A 23,576-nucleotide genomic window follows, 5' to 3' on the forward strand; every position below is an offset into this window, starting at 1 on the left:
TCCCCGCCGAGGTCTACCATACCAGGATTCCCAGGAACGAACCCGCTTTATCCTCCCGAAAGCAGCCGATAAACAAATAAAACCACCAACACACATGTCGCGCTCCTTCACTGGGTGCAAGCGATGTAAAGGCCGTCGGCAGAAGTGTGACGAGCAGCGACCAAGCTGTGGCCGATGCCAGCAAGCGAACACGCCTTGTCGATATGCAATGCAGCTGCAGTGGGGTGGGCGGGCTTTCTCGCGCTCACGATTCGGGGCCTGCGTGGGTAATGGAGGCATGCATAAACTGGGTCCGTACGATTTCTACGGAGTACTCTACTTTGCTTTACTCTAGTGTGTCGGTCGCTAACAACGCGCCTGTATCTAATCAGAGTATTCCCCCGGCGAATTTATCTATACCACAAACTCATCCTCTACGGCACTATCTCCCGGCTCGATAATCGCTGGTACCCCATCTACGACGACCGCTGCAACTAGTCTAAACTACTACATTGATCCGTTCGCCTCCCTCTCGACGGATCAAAAGTCCCTTCTTCACCACTTTCTCAGTGATGCCTCGCAGATCACTGCCTGTCATTCCGGCATGCAACAGGACATTTGCAAGATGCTGGTCCCCATGGCCCTACAGACCCCGTCCCTCCTATACGCAACCATGGCCCTCTCTGCCATCCACCTACAAGCCCTCCACAACCAGTCTGAAAATGTCAAGTCGGCTCCGGAAATCGCGCGCTTCATGGCACTCAGCCTGGAACATTTTCGCAAGGAACTGGAGAACCCTGCCAGCAGAGGGTCCGATGCCCTGCTCGCTACAGCGCGCACTCTCTGCTTAGCTGAAATCCATTCGGGCGCCATTCATCCAAATTCGTGGCGCGCACACATCGCGGGAGCGAAAGCTCTCATGGATTCTTCGAATCAGCGCGGGATCCTGTCACCGGGATCGCCCGAGGGCTTCCGTCGGTATCTAGACCGCTGGCACCGCTCGATTGTCTCGCTGACAGCGTTGACTGGAAACGGGCCGCCAATTGGGGTGGAAGCAACCCTCGCGGACAACACAACCGATTCCGTAACCCCTGATTATCTGGATGACTACTGGGGCTTCACTGTCAACCTGGCCGCGATCTTCCGGGCGATTGGCGCGGTATCCTGGCGGGAGCATCAACACATCTTACAGCAGCAACAAGAACCACGGCAGGAAGCCGCATTAGGAGATACCATTGTCGACATCGACGTCGCTCACGAAGCAGCTGCGCTTGAAGGCGCCCTCCGTCGGCTAATGGCCGCCGAAGAAGTTGGAACTCAACCGACCTTCTACCCGGGTGTCACGGAGGGACTGTCGCCGGACTGTATCCGGCAGCTGATGCTCTGCAATGAGGCCTTCCAGCGCAGTGCGCTCATTCAGATCCACCGCCGCTTGTACAAGACGCCCGCATCGGCACCGGTGGTGCAGGACTCAGTCAAGCGGATCCTGGAATGTACGGCACAGATCGGGCCGTCCCCGGGTCTGAGTCCATGGGTGCTGCTCACAACACCGTTGTTCATTGCGGGATGCGAGGCGCGCGGGGCGGATCGCCAACAGGTCCGCCAGCTACTAGCATCACTGCATGATACTATCCGGGTGCCAAATGTTTTGCAGTCGTTGAGATTGTTGGAGCAATATTGGGGTAACCAGCTGGATGAGAATGAGGGGTGGTCTCAGTTCTTGGGTATGTTTTCTCCCCCTTAGAAGAAGTTGTTCGCTGACCTAAAGAGTAGATCGTATGAGGATTGACTTCATCCCATATTAGATGAGGCAGCGGGAATTCATTCGCGTGGAGATCGGCTCCACCGCGAGCTTTTATGTGGTATGATTGATGTATATATTAAGGATTGACAATGTCTCCTGGAAGGCATTGGGGTATCCTGCTTGTGCTATTTTAGCGACGAGTTGATGGCGTTATTTCCTTCTGCTTCTGTTCTGGTGTCACATTATGCATTTACTTAGTGTATAGCGAGGTCTGATGGTTTTACACACAAAGACGGGGATGAGAAAGGGAAACCCAAGTTTACCGTTGAATAAAGGGATCCCGGATCTAGACCTGAGATAGGAAGCCAGCCAGGCATTTCAGGGGGGGAAGAGAGTCAAGGGCACCGCATATTTCTTTGTGTCACCGGCTTTTCCTCCCTAGCCCTACTCCCTTCTTCTGCGAACATATGACCCTAGGAACAGCAAGACAAGAATCCTTTCTTCTTGGTAGTGTTAACCTATAGAGGTCCGGAGCTCGTACCTGCATACTCTCCCATCCTGTCCGTGGTGCTTATGCCCTTTCTTTCGAGGTCCAAACCTTTATCTCCCCCCCCCCCCCCCCCCAAAGCACAGACACATACAAACAATTAGTACGTAGTTCAAATTGTGTTTCATACTTACCCATGATAGCTACGCTACGTACTTGATTCTGGTTCTATACTTAGCAACCTTGTTCCCTGTTCTGCGGTGCGGCACGGAATACAGTAGGCTACTATAGCCTCTAACAAATATTACCCCCTAGCCGCCCACGTTAGAACCGGACACAGTCATCCCAGGACCCTATCTGCATCATGCCTAAGCGGTGACTGTAGTAGCTTCCTTGGTACTCCGTAAGTAGAGGTCTCCTCCGGCGGCTAACTAATACCAACTAGACTCCCTTGCCGCAGGGGTGCCAATGCTAATGCCAGCCCCCGTCTCAGGATTGGGGAACCGCGCGCGTGCGTGCGTTAGGTTACGTGCATACATGAATGTCCTGCAGCCACAGGCGATAGTCTAGTTGATTTGATGGAACGTTGGTGGCTAAGAATAGTTTGCTGGGTTGGGTTGGGTTGGCTGGGATGGGGATTGGGGATTGGCGGAGGTAGAGGTTGGTTGGTAGGTGGTGGTTTCAAGTGTACGGTAAGTGTCTATAGATGGACTTAATACTGAGTACCCCGTAGTAAGTGGGCTGTTGTTTGTTGATGTTTATTAGTGGGGAGGAATTGTCTTGCCAACTTCAATACGAAACTTGTTAGCCGCCGTTTGACTTGGGGCTGTATGTGAAGGGCAGGCAGGGTTTGGGTCCATGGCTCATCCTTTGGGGGCGCTTACTAGTCACTATAGTAGTTTCTATGGTCTTGTTGGTAACTTCGAGCTACTACTATATGCGGTTGTGGTAGGGGCAGGGGTCATGGCGTTTCCGTTTTGTTATTTGTGTCTTACGTATGAATAAATGAATAGATTGTCGATAGCTACAGAGTATAGCGCTGGAGGCGAGCTAGTTGAGCTACTTTCTCCGTACCAAGTTGCGTATACATCCTCTATTCCACCGTAAGTGGAACCCTGCATGGATATCAACTCCCGAGCCGAGATGGGTACCTAGAGTCCTGTCCACTGTCCCCAGGGCCGATCATTCAAAAGTTCCCAAAAAGACATGCAGCAACTTTACTTGGCCCATCGACAAGCGAGTGCACAGATTCAGCAAGGATAGTCATGATCAGACTTCTGGGACGGTTGTGAATCCTTGGTCCGAGTGCAGGCGACTGTTGGTAACGGACCACTAGTCGGCGTTAGTTGCTTTAGGGGAGAAGGGGGGGGGAGGGGGGGCTGGTCTGTTCTCTCCTTTTTTTTTTCCCGCCCTGCTAAGCTGACTCAGGCCAACTGCTTGGCTTGTTTGGTTTTTTTGGTTCTTGACAATGGTGATACAATGGTGTGCATAACGGTTGGCATGAATGTGCTTTTTATAGATATGCGTTTTCTCTGGAACAAGGTTGGGACCTTTTGGTGGTACTAATTGTCCGACTACCAAAGTGGTGGCAGGTGGAAATGAATTAACGTTACGTTACTAGGAATGAAGCAGCAAGCAAGACGGGACAGACAGCCGGATAACCCCTGACTTGCCGCCCGAGAGCTGGTGGGGCCGATCGGCCACCCGGCTGGGCCTCCGGCTATCTTCAAGACTGGCACATATTTGGTGCAAGACAATATACTCTGTACAAGGTGGTTGAGGGGAAGGGGATGGGGATGATGATGATGGGTGTAATGGTGGTAGGATTGTACAAGAGACAAGTGAGAAGTGAAGAGAAATGATCTCATCAGCATAAACTAGAGTGCTCTGAGCTTCTCAATGGAAACTATTGTTCTCCAGTCAGTATCCAGTCTGTGTCAATCAACCAACAATCATTGTATAGATCCCACGGCCAAGTGGATCCCAGCTTTGCCTCTTTCTGCATCTCGCTGGCTCTCCTTTTTCCCGCGCGCTTCTGGCCTTTCCTCTCTCTCTGCCAATCTCATCCCCTTTTCCTTTACGTTTCTCTCTTTTTAGTTGATTTTAGTTGATTTTCGGATTAACTCGAATTAATTATTGCATTTTCCCTTTTCAAGCTTTCCTCCAGATTTTCCGTCTTTTCTCCCCCCAATTTCTTTCCAATCAATGGATCCCCTCCTATTCTTTCCAACTCCAAAGTCTCAGTCTCAGTCTCAGTCCTAGTCCTGGTCCTGGTCTCACACGCAGCAGCCTTTCCATTCCTGAGCCCAAACCCAAACTTTCCCGTCAGCCATGAGGCCTGCGTCGATCCTCAGCTGATTGTCTTTGATCTGCTTTGTTCCTGTTCGTGTCACTTGTCTTCTACTCATCCAATTAGAGTGCAATGGCCCCCGGCTGGACTTCTCCGCCTCCTGCCTCGGGCGGTTTCCTCCCCTCGAGTCCTCCCCAATCGAACCATAACCAGAGCCATGATGACCATGACCATCCCGATGCGACTACAATCACCGCCGCTACTGCCGCTTCACCTCCTCCTTCTCCTCCGCCGCCGCCGCCGCCGCCGCCTCTTACCACCACTACCACGCATCAGGACGCCAATAATATCTCTACTACTACTATCTCCTATCACCCAGGGAGTCTTGACCCCAACCCCGGTCCGGGGCCAAGTCTCCCTAACTCGCCCATGTCCACTACCTCCACCTCCTCTTCCGCCTACCTTCCTCCCGACTTTCCTCCTTCGTCTATTGTCCCTATCCCCCTCCCCCCCTCCTCTCCCACCTTAGCATCTGCATCTCATACCCAAACTCCTTCCCTCTCCTCTCCCTTCACCGTGCGCAGGAAGCCGCTTCCCCAGGATGCTGTGAACCCCTCGCACGCAGCTAGGCCTTTCTCCTCCTCTTCGTCCCTACTTGCGTCTCCCCGGGGCAACTCGCCTGCGCATCCGGATTCTCACCCGGCCTCCCCTCTGGCTGTCGGCCAGACGCTGGCCTTGTCTCCGGTTTCATCGCCGTCGTTTCTGGATTACGTATATGACCGCCAGGACGACGAAGACGAGGACGAAGACGATATATATCAACACACGCCTGAATCATATCCTGAATATACTCACGAACCACCACAGCAACTACACCACCCCGTCTCTCCTCCTAGGGACCTGGATAGGTATGGTAGTCCGTCGCATCCCTTCTCCCTGTGAAGCTCTCCCTTAAGGACTCTTGCCCCTTGGCTGGTACACTCGCTCCGCCTTGCGCGCCTTTCGCAGCTTTCGGGAAGGGTTCTTATGTCCAACTCTCCCCGCGCACGTTCCAGGACTAACCCCGTGCTCTTCTTTGTCTGCTCCAGATTCCCGCGTGGTAGTCCGTCCTCGTCCCATCTCCGCATAGACACGACTTCGTCCATAGGGAGCCCGGTCAACGACAGCGACGACGAGACCCCCGTTTACGATATTGCGTACTCCACGCGATTCACGAATGCGACTCGGATACATAACCGGCTTGTCAGTGAATCCTTCGTCCACAAACGTATATCCCCGGCTATAAACCCGAAGCGCGCTACCACCATGGCTCTGCACCTGCCAACGAACGGCCCAGCCCCGCTACAGATCGACCCTCCCCGCCGCACCGGCACCTCGTCAACTATAGGGGATAGCAAACAACCCAAGACACCCGGCAACAAGATCAGCTCTTTCTTTGGGTGGCGGGCAGGCAATTCCTCACCTGGCGCCGAATCTTCGAGCACAGAAATCTCCGAGTCCGGCCGATCCCCAATACCGTCACCCATGCCGCCCTCACTGCCCAGCGCGTCCTTCTCCAGAACACCATCCACAACGGTCCCGTTCGACCCTACTCGCCCGCATACGTCTCTCCCGCATCGCAATTCGTCGCTCAGCAGCGCCAGTATTCTGGAGAAGTCTGGAGCCCCAGCCCTGGTGGCGGAGCTCGAGAATGAGTTGCGGGAGATCAGCTCAGAGCTTGCGGGTTCGATCCGCCGGGAGATGGAGTTAGAGGACCTGGTCGAGCGACTGCAGTCGGACTCGGTTTTCGACACCCCTAACCGCCGGACCAGCGATTACTTCTCCGACTCCGGCAGTAGCTCTATCCGTTATGCATACGAGTCTGGTGGTCGAGTGGAGGATATTGAGAAATACAAGCGTACTGCAGAGCAGGAACGGGCCCAGATAAAGGTAGAGCTATCTCAGAAACTGCAGGAAGAGCGCGGTCGACGTGCGGCCTCCGAGGCCCACGTTCAGATTTTGGAATCGCAAGTGCACCAGGTATGAATGCTTCAGGCCTCTGCTTCCGCTAGCGCTAACGCATCGTTCAAGCTGCGACGGGAGAGAGTCGATCTCTCTGATATGTCCTCCCGTACCAAAGAGCTGGAGACAGCTTTGGAAGCTACTCGTCGGAAATTGGCTGAAGAGCGCCAGATCAAAGACAACTTCGAAGATCTACTCACTGCCATGCGTGTCGAGCTCGAGCAGCTCCGAAATGAGCGGGACCATCTGAAGGAGAACGTAATACCTCAGTTACAAAGCAGTGCTAGCAACTCTCACCAGCAATTGCCGGATCCTTCCGAGGTGGCGCGGTTGATGGGCGAGATTGAGGCACTGAAGATAGAGAACGCCTCCCTAGCACAACTGCAAGGGAGCCGGTTTGCTTCCATCGCTGAGGAAGATACCATGTCTCCGGCACGAGGTACGGGACTTGGTCTCTCTCGTTCGAACTCATTGGCACGGGTGCGCTCAAAGCCAAGCGCCCCCACTGGCCTATCCCGGTCCAACTCTTTGTCTCGATCGAACTCTATTAATGTCAAGGAACGGAGCGAGCCGCGAGAGAATCTGGCCGACAGGATTGAAGACGTTGAGGCCCAACGGGATGCCCTTCACGAAGCTCTTCGGCGCTTGCTCGAGCGCCAGGCTTACGATTCTCGCGAGTACGAGAAACAGCTAAAGATGATGGAGCTCGAGCTGGCTCGTGCGCAGATGGCGGAGTCTCCGCGCAAGATCGGCTACGAACGCGAGGTACGGAACCTCCGAGAGGAGGTCAACTTGCTCCGCCACCGTGCAGAAGAAGCCATGGAGCAGAAATGGCAGTGTGAAAAGGGACTCGCAGGTCTGAAGATGGATCTGGACCGCGCCGAGCAGGAGACCACTTCTTTGCGAGTCCTGCTGCAGGAGCATGACATCACGGTTCCGGAAGACTATGATACCGACCGGGACGGGTTTGCTGAAGTCTTGGTCACTTCTTCCTCCCTGGAGACTGCCTACAAGCAGCTGCAGGCTGACAGGGATCAGGCTGAAGCCAATGTCGCGCAGTCTCCCATGCTGGCGGAATCGGTCACTCGGACCGACAGCTTAGCGGAACATGTGAAGCAACAACTTGCAAACAACATTGCTCTGCGTGCCCGCTTAGCCGAGGCGATTGGTAAGGGCGAGAAAGAGCAGCAGCTGTCGGCTACGCGCATTAATGAGATGCAGAGGCGGCTCAAGGAGATGGAGGATATCCTTCTCATGGCACAGCAGTTCTCCGAGGACGAAATGGCGCGTCATGAGGAAGAAGTCCGCAATCTGCAGGAGAGTCACAGTCTTCAATTGACGCGTGTCAAGAATGGTGCGCGCAGCCCAATGGCTCTGTCTCCGAAGCCGCCGAACACCCCATTCGGCGCGCGTTCACCGCGGTTGGACAAGACGACCAGTGGGGACGGAATGGCACTGAACGAGGCGGTTCAGTTCGAGACGCTTGCGAAGCGGGTCAAGGAATTGGAGAAGTTGCTCCGGGACGCCGACTCGGAGATGGAAGAGGTGGTCAGTCGGATGAACCGTGCGCAGATTGAAGTCGCCGAACTGCAGTCCGATCGGTGAGTTTTACCCTTTCTCTTATTTCCGACCGTGATAAACGACCTTTCAACTAACCCTTCCCAGGGATGAGGCCCTACGCCAAACCAGAAAGCTCCAGGCCGAGATTCTGGCTGAACGCGAGGCATTAAAGACCCTGATTGTTTCTTAAGAAGTAAATAGTGGATGCGGATGCTGTGCATCTGCCCCGCTTGTACATGGTTGGAAGATCCTCGCCAGAGGCGCATGTATATAAATGACCATCATCAGTGATCTAGATGTATAATATCATAGACTAATATCGCATTTTCAGTTTCTCTGTGATCTTTCAAGGGATGATGACTGGGCCAAAATGCCCTTCCACGAGGGCTATATACCGCGATACCATCACCGCCTTCGCAAACGGAATTAACCGGCAGAATTGATAAGGCGGCGTGGAATGCTTGGATCTTAACAAGCTATGTGAGTTGGTGATAGTGATGCTGTCAGAGGCTGACAAGGACTCTCTGGGGTGTTCTATTGAGACGACCGGAAAAAGTCTGAACCCAAGACATAGTTAGGCTAGATGAACCTTGTCCAGCATCATTGTCTGAACCAACCCAGACGAATCCTCTATTTTAGGCAGGCGGTGATCATAGGAGAGGACAATCCGAGCCAGCGTGAAACAACAACAACAAAAGGAACTTATCGCCAGATCTGTTTGTCTGGTTTGTTCTCATTATTTGTCCCCCGCAACCATCCTTTATCACCACCAACCCCCCGGTCTCTTTCAGATCGCAGTGCATGCCAGACCTCACGATCATGACTATATAAAGATCACGACGTCTACGCATTGTCCTTGGCTGTCTCACTCAAACTCACCTTACCCGGATCGTATTCACGCACCGCCTCGACCCCAACAACTCCGTCAACAGCCGGACAACCAGAGCAGAACAGGCAAAAGCAAAAGCAGAAGCAGAAGCGCAAGGATGGAATACCTTCCAGGTGAGTCGCAGTCCAAGAAGCACAGCAGCAGCCGACCGTCCGGGTCCCCCTCGCGACGGAACGCCATCACCCCCCCGGCACCAGTGCCAGCCCCATTCCCCGGTACCGGCAGTGGTGGTGGTTTCTCTCGAGCACGGGGGGACGACGACGGCCCCGGCGGCATCAGCTACATCCAAGTCTTCCCAGACCTGACCCCCGCCCAAACCAACCCCTTCACCACCACCACCACCATCATCAACCCGCATCAAGCCCAGCCGCAGCCGCAGCAGCAGGACTCGAGCTTCGACCCGCCGCCAGAACTGCTCACTCCGCCCGCGGGCCCAGCCCCGCCCTCGCCATCTTTTGATGACCACTATGACTATGAGTATACTGACCCCGTCGTGGTGCCAGACTCAATCACGCAACACCTAACCACCACCTCCTTCTCGGCCCTCACCACCCACCTCAACACATCCTACCTGACCCCGGCGCTCGCGCATGTCCGCTCCGCCTACATCGACCCCTACCTCGTGCGCCCGGCCGCCAGCTACCTCGCTTCTTCGGGCGGCGCCATGCCCGACCTCATCTCCGTCGCCCTCCTTCTGGTAATCCTGTTCCTTTCGCTCAAGGTGCTCGACTACGCACGCCGCGTCGTCATGTTCTGGGTCGGCCTCGCGTGGTGGCTGCTCTGGTGGGCCACCGTCATCGGCGTCGGCGTCTGGCTGTATACCAGCGGCGTCGAGCATGCGGCTCGCGATGTCGGGTGGTTGGTTGGCCTTGCGCGGGGATTTCTGGGTAGGGTGTTTGAGGATATGGAGCGTGCGGGACGGCAGCAGCAGCAGCAGCAACAGGGGGGACGGGTTTTTGGGGGGAATAATGCTGGATTTGGCGCGGGTGCTAGGGGTCAGCAGGTTCCTCTGGGGAGGTATTGACCCTCCCGAGAATCCCGCTCTCTGTTCTGTTGGTGCCCTTGGTATGTTGGTAAAGTTGGGCGTTGGCCGTGAAGTGAAGTCAAGTGAGCCAGCCAGTGTATGCTGTGGTTATTTATAGTATACTATGTGCGTGTGGCTTGCGCTTCGTGCTGGATTTTGCCTTGCTTAGGATAGATTTCTTTGAATCATTATTTTATTTTCTATTTTGCTATTATGTGTGGTTTGTGTAAGTTGTAATTATGATGTAGGATGGATGTATATGTAGATTGTTGTGTTGAGTCCTGTTTATTTACATTCGTAAACATGGCATGGCTAGTTGGCTTTGTCGCCTGTGATAGCTAGGTGATAGACCCAAGCTCTGATGCTGTCATTCCACATGTCCCGATATCGGACAGAATGCTTGACCGTCGCTGTTGACTGTCTGGCTCTGTAGATCCTCTCTCTGGCTTCTCTTATCTGGCCGTATTCCAGCTGCTGAATTTCTCCAGGCACATTACATGCAGCTTGCGTGGAAGAAGCGGTGGGAGTGACATTCCTTTCGCAAACGAGGCTTCCAAGGCCACCACGATCCGGCAAACGAGACTCGCGATAAGTGTGGGGGACGTCCAATTGACATCCTGCGATAACGAATGTCGGTAAAACCCACTGTAATTTGACGACGACCGGGTTGATGTGTTGTTGATCTCGGCTTGCTCTTCATTCCTCAGTCAGTCCCCTGCCGCTCGCACACCACACCCCCTTTTGTCAACCGGGCCTCCGCCCACCCCCTCACATATCGCCATCCTCGTAGTCGACCTCCTGGGCATCATTGGGCTCGCGCGGCTCCTGCGCTTCGTGGTACTGGATGGCATCGTCAATGTGGCTCAACACGGCGGCGACGCTGTCCTCATCCTGCACGTCAAGCTTCAAGAAGGAGACCATGCTGAAGTCATCAATGAGCTGGCCGACAGCGCGATTGAGCTGGTTGAACGCGCCGCCGCTAAGCAAATTCTCCTTGGCCGCGGGATCCCCGTGAACAACCTCACCCACCCCCCCGGCTTCCTCCTCCTCACGGTCCACATCCGCCTGCAGCAGCTGGACATCGACGTTGGTGAAGCGCTTGAGCTCCTTGCGCGAGATCATGTCCTTGACCTGGTCCATCTTGGTCAGGATGTTCACGTGCGGCATCTCCAGCATCAGCATGGCGGACATGGCGCTCAGCGTGCCGGCGAAGAACTTGGCCTTGTCGACCACGAACGTGCTCTCCAGGAGGTAGGCGGCGCACAGGCTGATGTTCAGCGGGCCGGCGCGCGACAGAAACTGCACCAGCGACGGCAGCAGCGGGATGTGCGTGTACAGCTCGATCTGGCCCGGCATGTCGAAGATGATCAGGTACTCCTCGCTCAGCGGGTCCAGCGCCTCCGTCAGAAAGTCCAGGTTTTGCAGCAGGAACTCGAAGCAATAGATCAGCCCGCCGTTGGGGCCCAGCCCCAGCTCCTCCATCACGTCCTCCAGCGTGATCAGCTCCCGGATGTCCAAGTCCGGCTCGTAGCTGAACGTTTCCGCCGCCGGGTCCAGGTTCACGTAGAAGCAGCTTCGCCGCGTGTTCTGGAGCTGTTGGATCACTGCGCTGCAGAAGGTCGTCTTGCCCGCCCCCGCGGGGCCCATCACGAGGACGCCGAACTTGGACATGGCTGGGGAGGGGGGATTATTTTTTTAAATGGGGGGGGCAAAAGGAATAGAAAAATAGATAAGAGAAATATCCCAAAAAGGAAACCTGCGAAATGGCAATCTCCGATGTGGGAAAAGTCGGAGATGGACTGAGGTAGGGATGTTTCGCTCGTAAGCGCAAGCTAGTATGGCGAGTAGGAGAGAGGGAGGGGAACCGGACTAGAAAGAAAATGGCCCGAAAGTTGAGTAGGTAAGGTTGAGTTGGCAAACGCAACTTGGTTAGCAAGCCAACAACCAGCCCCCACGAGTGTGAACTTGGATTAGCTGGGAACTCGGAGAAAAGTAGTCTAACAGCCAGCGGATAAGCAGGAAGCGGACAAGCAGATGGACCGTTTACCGTAGACTCAGTTTCGAAGTGCTGTCCAGTGCAAAGAAAGTGACGCCGCGGACAGGCGATCGCAAAGGAAAACCGAAAAGTCCGGGTACTGCCAGTCCTCACCGCACGCAGGTGGACGATTCAATCTCTCCGATTGGTTCCCAGTTGCGTCCCCGGCCTTTTTTCTTGTCGGCTTTTTTTTAATTTTTTTTTTTTTTCTCTTTCCTATTGCCATCCGTCACCGCCGGAGCCAAATCGCGCCATCGGAAAGACATTAATACGGGGAGGGAGAGAGACCGGCGGGGCTTCCATTCATTTTCTCCCCCTCTCCCACTGCCGTTCCTCCCTGCCCCCCCCCTTCTTTTTATTCTTTTCATTTCTACCCCTTCCTTCCCTCCACCTCCTCGCTTACTTCTTCTCCTTTTCTTCTCTTCATCTTCTTCCCTTCCTCAATCCACCTCCTTCTCCTTCTCTCTCCTCCTTTTTGTGTCTTTATTCACATCACATATCTCCTTTCATCACAATGGGCAGCGTCGCTAACCCCAAGACCGGAACTTTCCTGTTCACCTCCGAGTCTGTCGGAGAGGGTCACCCTGATAAGATTGCGTGCGTGTCTCTCGCTCTTCTTGGCTCAGAAGAAAGCAATTCCCTTGCCAGACTCGCCTGCTAACGACCCAACAGCGATCAGGTCTCCGATGCCATCCTCGATGCCTGCCTTGCTGAGGACCCCCTCTCCAAGGTACGTGCCCCTCCATCTCGGGCCTTCGCGCATACCCCTCTCTGATTGGCTACCGCTATCTACGCGGGGTCTTTTTTTTTTTTCTTTCGTGCATCGAACCAATCACTAACGCGCATCCTCCAGGTTGCTTGCGAGACTGCCACCAAGACTGGTATGCATTGTTCTCTCTCCTTGACATGGTCATTGTTCTAACCAGTCCCCCCCAGGTATGGTCATGGTTTTCGGTGAAATCACCACTCAGGCCAAGCTCGACTACCAGAAGGTCATCCGTGGTGCCATTCAGGACATCGGCTACGATGACTCCGCCAAGGGCTTCGACTACAAGACTTGCAACGTCTTGGTTGCCATTGAGCAGCAGTCTCCCGATATCGCCCAGGGTCTCCACTACGAGGAGGCTCTTGAGAAGCTTGGTGCCGGTGACCAGGGTATCATGTTCGGTTATGCCACCGACGAGACCCCTGAGCTCCTCCCCCTCACCCTTCTCCTCTCCCACAGACTCAACAGCGCCATGAAGGAGGCCCGCAACGACGGCTCCATCCCTTGGCTCCGCCCCGACACCAAGACCCAGGTCACCATTGAGTACGCCCACGACAACGGTGCTGTCAAGCCCCTCCGTGTGGACACCATCGTCATCTCTGCCCAACACAGCGAGGACGTCACCACTGAGGAGCTCCGTGCTGTCCTCAAGGAGAAGATCATCAAGAAGGTCATCCCCGCTGAGCTCCTCGATGACCGCACCGTCTACCACCTCCAGCCCTCCGGCCGCTTCGTTATCGGTGGTCCCCAGGGTGATGCCGGTCTGACCGGTCGTAAGATCATCGTCGACACCTACGGTGGTTGGGGTGCCCACGGTGGTGGTGCCTTCTCCGGTAAGGACTACTCCAAGGTCGACCGCTCCGCTGCCTACGTTGCCCGTTGGATCGCCAAGTCCCTCGTCAACGCTGGTCTTGCCCGCCGTGCCCTCGTCCAGCTCTCCTACGCCATCGGTGTCGCTGAGCCCCTCTCTATCTTCGTTGAGACCTACGGCACCTCCGAGAAGTCCTCCGACGAGCTCGTCGAGATCATCCGCAGCAACTTCGATCTCCGCCCCGGTGTCATTGTCAAGGAGCTCGACTTGGCCAAGCCCATCTACTTCCAGACCGCCAAGAACGGTCACTTCACCAACCAGTCCTTCTCCTGGGAGAAGCCTAAGGCTCTCAAGTACTAAGCGTGTTAAACGCTGTACCCGAGCACCTGCTTCTCTTGTGAGTATGTCTGCGTTACGAATGTGATGATTTTGCTTTGTTTTCAACAACTCAAAGCATGAGCATAGACATGTCAAAAAAAAAGCAATTGTTTCCTTTGGATTGTTTGTCCACTTTTTGCATGGTCGTCTCCACAAGAGGCGGGTTCGGCGAGGATAAATTCAACATGATACCACTTTTCATATATTGGGAGGGTTGTTACACGGCGTTTTCGGGAGCGAAAGTCTTCAACACTGTCTCCTCCAGGGTCCCGGGGACTCGATGGGACAGACCACGAGTGCCTTCGGAGTCGCGCGGTGCGTGGCTTCGGTCTGTGGTGTTGTCCGTCGGGTCTCTCGGCCTGGACGTTCGGAAGTTTCCGATAGGAGCATGGCAACGATGGCGAAGGAACGGATGTTCTTTCGATCATCATGAGCTGCTAATTTAAAATTAGCAATATAGATTAATGAAGGACAGGCTATGCCTGTGTTGTGAAGATCTGATTCCTTTGTAGTGACCGTAGGAGTAAGCCGACTTGGCCTGTGCATGGAGTCGAAACTTGAAACCATAGCAAACCACCTTCAGGTTGTCAGATACCATCAATTGTCAGAATATCAAAGCTAAGAACAAGTCTCCCCCCAAGCAATGGGCAAGTGCTGAGAATCCGAAGTTTTCGCTGATAGCCCAAACACTTGATGATTTCTGTTGGGAGAGTTTGTATTTGCAAACTGGCACGAGTGGCCCACCGTATAAGCGCAAGAGGCTCGTGCCAATCTGCAAGAACAGCCAGACCGCCCAGCAGACCGCTTTCTTAATGGGATGCCCCGCGCTCCGCCGCGCCGACGCGTGACGGCGGACGGAGCATCGCGCGTCACCGCAATACTCAAAGAGCCCTTTTTCCCTGCAACTTGCCACATTCAAATAGACCTAGACCCTTGTTACACGCCGACTGCACTAGATTACCTGGGTCATGCTCACCTGACATCGTCAAACAGAAATACACAGCATGAACTAGATCGCTCAACTACGTCGACTGAACAAAACGCCCATGGCCTCGCTCGTGTCCTCCGGCGCCCTCCAACCCATCCCTCTGAATCGAGTCCTTCGGACCCAATCCCGCCATCTCCACCACCACGGCGAAAGCAGCAGCGCACTTCCCCCGCTCAAGAAGCGCAGAACATGCTTCGACCCGACTCTTGCTTCCGGGGCCCCTGGGCCGCCGACTGATTGGATCTCGCGGCCGATTACGATCCGGGTATGTTCTTGGTTCTCGATGTGTTTCTGGTTCTATAGTTCTTTTATTCTGCCACTACTTGTACCCTCCCGCTGCTTGTGATGCTTCGCTGGTAGTGTCCTTGACTTACATTCTTGATTAATCACGACGCATACTACTACACTACACTACACTATATGATACTATATTTACGGTCAATGGAAAAGCTAATTCATGAATCTAGGCACCCACCACCTCCCTCTTCAAGGAACCATTGGTCCTCGCGCCAATTGCCCTGATCCCACGCTCTCGCATCCCATTCGCCTGGTTGGAGTACGCACCGCCCAGCGCTACCTCTGCATCGGCTTTGACGGCATCGTCGTCGTCGCAGGTCCAATCGGGTTGTCTTGTCGTCGCGCATATCCCGGTCCTCGAATACTATGACGGCGGGGCTGCTCGGACGGGTCGGGAGAAGATGGTGCTCGCTGCTAGGATGGCGCCCGGTGGAGGGCTGGTGGTTGTCGAGCGGGTGAAAAGGGGGATCTTTGCGTTGTTGAGGGTCGCCGAGGCGGTTGGGGAGGGGGAGTTGGTTGTTACGGGGAAGGAGGGGGTGCGTGCTGAGGTTGGGGAGGGGATTTATGATCAGGGGCTTGGTCGTGATGTGCAGGATTATGAGGAAGAGAACAAAGGTAAAGGTAGTATTGGGGGGGGTGAGTGGTGGGCTGCGGCGAGGATCGAGGAGCCTGATTCCCTAGGCTTGCAGCATGTGGGCAAGAGGGCCAAGGTGGAGGTTGCTGTTGTTTTTGCTGGCACGGTTGAGTGTGAGGTGCCGCCGCTACAGAAGGATACTGCTCATGGTCGGGGCTCGCAGGCTGTGACGCCTCAGATTGCGGTTGCGTTGGAGAGGAGCTCCAGTGTTGCTGGGGTGGATGCTTGTGCTGAGGCTGGTGCTGGTGCTGGCGTTGATGCTGCTCAGGCGCTGGCGCAGGAGAGTGTGGATGCGCTACGGTCCCCGCAGGACTTTCTGGATAACCTGCGGGAGCAGTATTTGCAGGCGCTTTATATCTCGAAGGTGAGTTGTCTGGTGTTTCTTCTTGAAGGTGGCTATGCTGACCGACCTTTTAGACATCTGTGGCGTACTTTGCTAAAGGTCCTCTTGCGCGCTGCCGGGCTGCGTTTCAATCGTCTGAGTCCGAAGGCAGTAGATCTCAGGATCTGATTGATTTCTACAGGGAAGCTATCCTTCTCGCTAAGAAGATGGATCTCAAGTATCGCGAGACCCTGCCTGCTATGCTTAGTGATTTGCTACTTACTTTGTCGGATGATGAAGCGGCAACCAAGAAGAAGAAACGCAAGAGCACAAAGAAGAAGCTCGGCAAGAATGGGCTGTACCCTGAAGAGACCGACTTAGTCCGCAAGTGGTGGAAGAACCGGACGCTCAGCGATCAGGGACTGTCCGCGGAAGGCCCGGCGTCGAGGGAGACGGAGTCTAAGAAGATGATTGCCGATCTACGTCTGCGCGAAACGCAATTGCAAATCCTTCTCATCTTGGAAACAATGTCTCTTGAAGCGGCTGTCGCTGAAAGTGAGCAGAACAAACAGACTGATGATGCTGAAGGCGCGACAGAGGTACCCGCCAAGAAGGAGTCGAAGAACCAAAAGCAGCAGGATCTGAATACCATGCTCGAACTTCACCTTGACCGACTGTGCATCTGGTACGCTGTCAGCTTTGAGGAGTCGGTTGTCCCTGATGCAGGTGCGACGTACGGCCAGAACCACCTCTCCGGAAAGAAGGTCGAGAGCGACGCTGTTAGGGACTTCTGCACGGAAGTGATTATTCCCTTCTATGCATCCCGCCTGCCCGATAAGTGCAAGTCCATCACCCGGAAACTGGGCGTCTCGAGTGCTGTTTCACCTTTCACGAAGCAGGCTCAGACCAAGAAGGCGCCCAAGGGCGAGCCTGGTACTCCTGTTGAACGGCAACAGGCGCAGAAGCAGTCTCGTCGTCGTACCTTCCAGCGTGTTCTTACAGATCAGATGACGTCTCAGCCTCGCCACATCCCGTCTCTGAGCCGGTCGAACACTACGCCAGCGCAGGCTGAGGCGAGACGCAATTCCTTGGATCCATTGTTACCGATCGCCGGTGCAAGCGTGCGTGGAGGGATTCAGAAGGCCAAGCGCGCTGAGAACCGCGAAGTCGACCTGAACGCCGTGACGCGTCAGCACGAGACGAAGCTCAAGAAGATGCAGATGCTGGTCGAGCAGAAGAAGGAGCTGGATGCGGCCATCAACGCTCTGCGCAAGCCCAATCGCGAACTCGTGGCCAAGGATATTGCCGATGATGCTGTTAAGCGGCATTCTACTGGCACTGTGCACAGCACCAGCACCCGGAAGCCGAAGAATCCCGTTCGCAATCCCATGGGACAAGGAGTGCAAGTCGCAGCCACACCTAAGAAGGGCAGTCGGAAGAAGGACGCTGTCGTGGGGATGCCTCCTGTCCCCACGACTTTCGTGCAGTCATCATCCATCTCTAAGCCCACGTTCTCGATATCCTCTCCCTTCAACAGTGAACCTCAGGTGATCCCTGGATCGGCTATTCGGTCTGGTTCCTTGTTCTTTGGCTCAGCCGGTCGTGGCGAGGGCAGCACGGTCCAGGAGACCCCTATTCGTCGACCAGCGCAGCCAAGAGTGGCTAATCCCACGGCATCACCTTTGTCGAGTGGTTCCGGTGCCCTCTTCAGGGTCCCGCCTCGTCAATCGGTGCCAGCAGCCCCGCACCCTGTGGACATGGCCCCCTCCACACCGGTTCAGACTCGTCGGCACGTGGACACCTTCCTTCCGCGCGTCAAGCCATCGATGGTGATGGAGACACCCCCCAAACCGGCCCTCATACCCGCTGCTCTCCCTGCTGGGATACCTATCCCGGAAGACAACCCTGTCCCCAGCCATGTTCTTTCCGTTGAAACCCCCGTCAAAGCGCCGGCAGCCGTGTTTAGCACGCCGGTGCGGAAGCCCAGTGCTGCCAAGCTGATGGTGCCGGCCACCTCAGCGGCGGTGCCGGTCACGCCGGAGAAATCAATCTATTCGGCACTGGGGTGGGATGATGATGATCTTGCAATGTAGGCGTTTGAGCTCTCTGTTTGGGTTGATTTGTACATTGGCGGTGCTTTTTCTTGTCATGCATTCAGCGGGCGTCTACTGGGCACATTCTTTTTGTTCGGGTCCCAACGTACTAGTTTATTGATATATCCAGATAGTGAAGGTATGTAGAATGGGAGAAGTTTTTTAGGGTTTCATTCAAGGCTGTACTGGTATAGTGAAATATAAGCCCTGCAGTGAATGGCTCAATGGTCTTTGTGGTTAAGTCAATGTATATTGAGCTTCTCTATATTCAATCATGGATTTATTTGTCTGCTTGTATATTAACTTCTGATTCTTCATCTTTCTTCCCCATTCCCTATGTATCTTTCTCCAATCTTCTCTTTAACTCCTCTATATATTCCCTCCTTATTCTCTATCTTTCCTCTCCCTTCCTTCTTCCTCCTTCATCCTCTCCATCCTTCATCCTCCATCCTTCTCCCTCTCCATCCTCTCCATTTTCTCTCCCACCCATCGAACCAGCGATAAGATATTCAGAATCCTTTCAACCCTCAGACTCCAGATTTTATCACACCACTTATCCAAGACTCATCAACTTGAACCCGGGGCCCAGTCTCAAGAACAACAGGCCTAGACTACTCCAAGACTCTCCCAGCGAGGAGGAAGAAACCATCGGCCCTGTGAAGTATGATAAATCTCATAATTGTGGCATAATCGTGGTCTTTCCATACATGAAGACTTTCTGACCTCCTAATATAGTCCTATTATAAAGTCTTCATCAGTCTAGATGCACTATGCCCAGACCTGGAATGTAACTTCTGCTTATCATCAACGTCGCCAGTCTCTTCCTTAGAGACGCAGGTGCCCAGCGGCTCGGGTATTTGACACATTTCCAAGATGGATCTACTTATGACCTTAAGGTGCCGCACAAGGCAATGCAGAGGACTATGACTCCATGTCGCGAAAGAACGGCGTTACCTACGCAAAGTCACTGAGGTCTAATCACCGATCCTAGATTATCCTCGATACAGTTTGCACGCACCTACCTCCCGATTTCTTCATCACCTTCCTCTCAGTTCACCCCAGTTCACTCCTATTCATTATTTTTGTCCCCTTCTATCAATCCATCCAAGATTACCGATCGCAATCATGGTGCGACATAACGACTTGAGCACCGGTAACGCATGGGTATATCTTGCGTGTAGGGCTCTGCCGACGACGATGAGATATACCTGTACCACTTCTGGTTCCTAATATGATTGAGCTCTGTTTGATGCCCAGGGCTTGGTAGCGAGGGGTGGTTTCAGGAGAAACAAAAGCGAGGAATGGATGTCCTCAAATCGTACCACGTACACCTCCAGGACGGGGTGGTCTCCAGGAGCGTGATATAAAGAGTCGACTCCTGCCCCTTGCACGGCCTGCAATTCCTGGTCAAAATCTTCCTCATCGTGCCACATCGCACAAAATTGTGGTCAGCACGCTACGGAGTTGGATGTTCTGGGAACAGGCCCACGGACCGTGGATTGAAGACCCACTGGAAGCCTTTCTGCGGGAGCTTGACAACGCTCTCTGCCTTGAGGAACAGGAGGTGAGTACCGGTTTGCAACATCTGGCTGGACAGGCAAGACCTGGACTCCTGGATGTGCTGCAGAATGCTCCATCAGACCTGCACATTGGTCAGGACACGCCTTATTAAGCTTGTGTCTGTCGAGTTAGCCTTACTTAGCAAAGGCTGGACTTTGACTGATTTGCTTAGTCAAACAGAACTTACTATACATTCAGGGATTTTGCATCGAAAAAGAGACTGGTTACCATGGAACAGTCTCCGGTAACCGTTCGAATTTATGCAAACACCGGATTGAAATCAACAAAACTGTGCCATTGGCTTCCTTGCGGAGGACAAGAGATACCCCTCACAGTAAGCTTCGACAACAACGGCTCCTCCAGATGGCAAACATCAGAATACGGTCTTGAACGCAAAGCGCCTGCAAGATGGGAATTGAAGAGTGACATCTGAGAAGTGCAGGAGATTTTACATTCTTACCGACTAGTCAAAGGCAGAAGTGAACACTATCGTATTCGATGGTATGCGGTGGGCGAAGAATATAACCGTTGATAACGGCACTCTGAAGCATTGGGACTTCATAAACATACCATGCACAGGCCCAACTTCTACGTCCAGTCTGCAGCAGCAAACGATTCATCAAGTCTATTCTGCTTTAATCATCGGAGTAGCAGGTTCCGGTCGTTCCAGGCAGTACTCTACCAATCAAGAGACGTAAAAGTACCTTCTGAGTGCATATATCGATCACTCCCGAGCAGCAGGGACTGGCTGGGCTTGATACTGAGAAACTCCAAAACTGGTCCCATATCGCAGATGTCTCGCAGACAGTGCAAAGTGCGGATAAGTTGAGGACCTGGCTGCTCTCGAATCGATTTCAGCCCCACTAGTGACTAGCCTGGCCGAGCATTATCACTTCAAATCGCTGCAAGCACCCATCGGGGGACCTTCTATCGTTGCCGAGGTCGCTGCAGTTTTCATTTCCGCAATCTCTTTTTGAGGACCAGGCAATGTACTGTACTTGAGCGCCGTTCGAACGATACATGCCTGAAAATCTAATCTCCTAGAAAAGGAGAGGACTGTTGCTGATGGGGAGTTGTATGAAGTTCTGGAACAATTAACCTGAACGCAGAGATCCTAGAAGCCCCGATGGCAGCTGTTAGACGAGCCGTACGGGTTCAGCTGCAAGCTGGCCGCTGCCTTCGGGCAGTGATGTTATGAACAGGCCGAGGGGGAGGGCGAGGAGGGCCGGCTAAGTCCCCAGCCATGCAATCGAACAGAGACAGAGTACCTTGATAGCAAACTCATTTGGTACAGTTAGCTTGCAGATCGGAAGCCGGCAAACTAGCCAGGACTTTTTCGAAGACACCAGAAGAAATCCAAAGATCCGTGGTCCTGCTACAACTCCCGCCTTCAACCCCAGTGGATCTCTCGTGGAGAAGAACCTGCCTAGTGTTTTCCAGTGCAGCTGGACACCTGGGGGAGTCTTCTATCTTGGTGACCGCAGGGGATGAACCAAGAGCAGATCAGAGTTGGAGATGAGAACGGGCTACAAGGGAGGTTTAACCAACACGGCCATGTAATGGGTGTGTGACGGTGAGGATGTTCTTCGCTACCGTGGCTGCGTTTGGACACTTCTGTAAGCAGGGCGATGTCAAGCAAGTCTTCATGTGCGGCAAATTTCGCGACAATGAGAAGATCTACATGACTCAACCAATTGGCTGCGAGCATGCCACCGATAAACTCTGCCTCCTGCTCCTGCCTATCTACGGCCTCAAGCAATCTGCGAGACTGGTATTACGAGTTTCTTGCTGCCGCGACAGATACCGGATTGGTGGCATCCCAGGCTGACGAGTGCTTCTTCATCAGGAAGCATGGAAAAATCATGATTTTGTATGTCGACGATATACAAGTCGCTGGACCAACAGAAGACCTCCTCAACGCAGTCGATCGAGGCTCTTCACCATTATTGGTTCTAATAACGCCGCCTGGTAACTCGGGATGCCCTATCTTCCCAAAGCATCGGTCAGCAATTCGAGGACTATAAGTGCAGCGGCAGTAAATAGCTCAGAATCTCGGACTTTACACTCCTCAGCCCCAACGAGGGCTTACTTCCCTCGCTTCGGTATTGTCAAGTCTGAAGCTCTAAATTGGCCCACTTGGTCTCCAAAAGTGAGGGCATCGGGTACAAGACCGTCGCCCTCATCGGGCGCCGGTCACAAATCAAACCCGAGCCCTTTGCCGTTCCTACTATTATTGTTGGCTTTGAATGAGGACCTTACGACAACTGAGATTGGCGACGTATAGCTCGCAAGGTCTACTACCATGCAGTAGAACTTTATGCCGGGATCTCTATAGAGCTAATTAATCCTAGCATGGAGGCGCTCCTCTGCTGTTCTCCCGTGCAGGCCACGCCCCCTCTTGTCCTCGTCTTCTGGCTTGGGGTCATGTTCTAGCATCCTAACAACAACTGCTGTGCTAAAAGCGAGGTCATGTCTCGCGGAATGACATGGTTTCCAGCTAGACGAACCTCTGTTCTTGTCAGTTCAGAGGACAGTGAGGACGTCATTAGCCTTGCTGACAACTTCCAGAGAAGCATGTTGAACACGGGTGATGATACTGCGAGTCAAACGACCTGATCATGTCAAACGCAACTGTCCCTATGGGTGTGGAAACAATAGCAAGTCCTCCTTTCTGTCTACGTGATCTGTGTATGCTCCTAGCTAATCGGTAGCGAATGGGATCGTCAGGAACGCGCACGCAAAAATGTGATTCGCGCTGAACTTAGGCAATCAAGCAGTACAAGCTCGAGATGGAGACCTTGTAAGCTCCGCCAAACAATCCCTCGTCAAGTTGCACGGCCATTGCTTCTCCGCACAATACAAAGGCTACCTCTAATATGGAATCATTCAGTCTCGACTACACTGCAATCGAAGTAGCGGTCGTGAAAATATTGCAGCCCCTATCAGGTCGCGAGCGGTGTTGAAAACGCAGAGTGTTTATCCCCAAGAGGAAGCACCCTCTTGGTTGGCAAGTTAGGGCTGCTAGCTGCTGGGAATCTAAGCTCAGCTCTGCGAGGGCATCCTCGTGACAAGCCCTGACTAGCTTCCTATCGACCTGGTGTGTGACATATGCCGCATGGAGGCGTTCGGACGTGTGTCGGTGGCTGTCGCAGACAGAAGTGCAACTATCGTCTGCAGGTCGGTCACAAGTCCTGATCCTTACAGTGGGTGCAATAGGCTCTGAGCACTGGAATGTCTGTGCAACACTACAGATTAAGCCCTCATTTGCTTGCTGCAGCATTATGGTGTCTATGGCCGACTGAGCAATTTCATGTCAGGACTTAGAGGGCCTCGCAATTCTGCTTTGTTCACTAAAGTCTTCATTCACCACCGACTAGTCTGGTTCAGAGTTTGCCTGTCGGCTTCCTTGATTAGCTATCCTGAGTCAGGACTCTCAATTAAACGAGTGATGAAGAGTGCGGTGCCTTCTTGGACCACACTTGTTCAAACAAAGGCCAACCCGATGACATACCTCAATTTGCTCAAGCTTGTACTGACCAGCCAGAACTAGCCATCAGCGATGTTCTTGATCATGCACCACTGGGAGTTAAATATGCTAAAGCAGGCGCTCGAGAATACTGAGATTTCTGGTGACCTACCGGTACAATCAGAGCAATAATGGAGGACGTGTCTTTTGATAATGCCCTGCTCGACAAACCGCTTCGCGAGATAATGCAGC

At 53.6% G+C, this 23,576-nt stretch overlaps 5 protein-coding genes across 5 annotated transcripts; 4 read left to right on the top strand and 1 right to left on the bottom strand.

Annotated features, from left to right (window-relative positions):
• Window positions 1-94: 94 nt before the first annotated feature.
• BO82DRAFT_370476 (uncharacterized protein) lies at window positions 95-8,251 on the top strand (the record flags this gene model as incomplete). The annotated part of the gene is made up of 5 exons (XM_025637213.1): window positions 95-290; window positions 372-1,703; window positions 5,648-6,519; window positions 6,571-8,102; window positions 8,167-8,251. The coding sequence occupies 5 exons, from the start codon at window positions 95-97 to the stop codon at window positions 8,249-8,251; spliced, it is 4,017 nt and encodes a 1,338-aa protein (XP_025497442.1).
• Window positions 8,252-8,575: 324 nt separating this feature from the next.
• BO82DRAFT_349758 (Apq12 family protein) lies at window positions 8,576-10,169 on the top strand. Its single transcript, XM_025633959.1, has 2 exons — window positions 8,576-9,063; window positions 9,454-10,169. Exons 1-2 carry the CDS (start codon window positions 9,048-9,050, stop codon window positions 9,972-9,974), a joined length of 537 nt encoding a protein of 178 aa, XP_025497443.1. The 5' UTR covers window positions 8,576-9,047; the 3' UTR covers window positions 9,975-10,169.
• A 341-nt stretch (window positions 10,170-10,510) lies between these two features.
• On the bottom strand, window positions 10,511-12,043 carry BO82DRAFT_5876 (putative signal sequence-binding GTPase GPN3). The gene has a single exon (XM_025641359.1). The coding sequence runs from the start codon at window positions 11,643-11,645 to the stop codon at window positions 10,743-10,745; it is 903 nt and encodes a 300-aa protein (XP_025497444.1). The 5' UTR covers window positions 11,646-12,043; the 3' UTR covers window positions 10,511-10,742.
• Window positions 12,044-12,617: 574 nt separating this feature from the next.
• BO82DRAFT_349761 (S-adenosylmethionine synthetase) lies at window positions 12,618-14,066 on the top strand. Its single transcript, XM_025633960.1, has 2 exons — window positions 12,618-12,890; window positions 12,946-14,066. Exon 2 carries the CDS (start codon window positions 12,948-12,950, stop codon window positions 13,944-13,946), a length of 999 nt encoding a protein of 332 aa, XP_025497445.1. The 5' UTR covers window positions 12,618-12,890; window positions 12,946-12,947; the 3' UTR covers window positions 13,947-14,066.
• An 839-nt stretch (window positions 14,067-14,905) lies between these two features.
• Window positions 14,906-18,464, top strand: BO82DRAFT_324717 (uncharacterized protein). The gene is made up of 3 exons (XM_025632836.1): window positions 14,906-15,217; window positions 15,420-16,247; window positions 16,301-18,464. Exons 1-3 carry the CDS (start codon window positions 15,011-15,013, stop codon window positions 18,296-18,298), a joined length of 3,033 nt encoding a protein of 1,010 aa, XP_025497446.1. The 5' UTR covers window positions 14,906-15,010; the 3' UTR covers window positions 18,299-18,464.
• Window positions 18,465-23,576: the final 5,112 nt, after the last annotated feature.

This window comes from Aspergillus uvarum (assembly GCF_003184745.1).
Source record: "Aspergillus uvarum CBS 121591 unplaced genomic scaffold BO82scaffold_1, whole genome shotgun sequence".
In the NCBI taxonomy this organism is placed as follows: Eukaryota; Fungi; Ascomycota; class Eurotiomycetes; order Eurotiales; family Aspergillaceae; genus Aspergillus; species Aspergillus uvarum.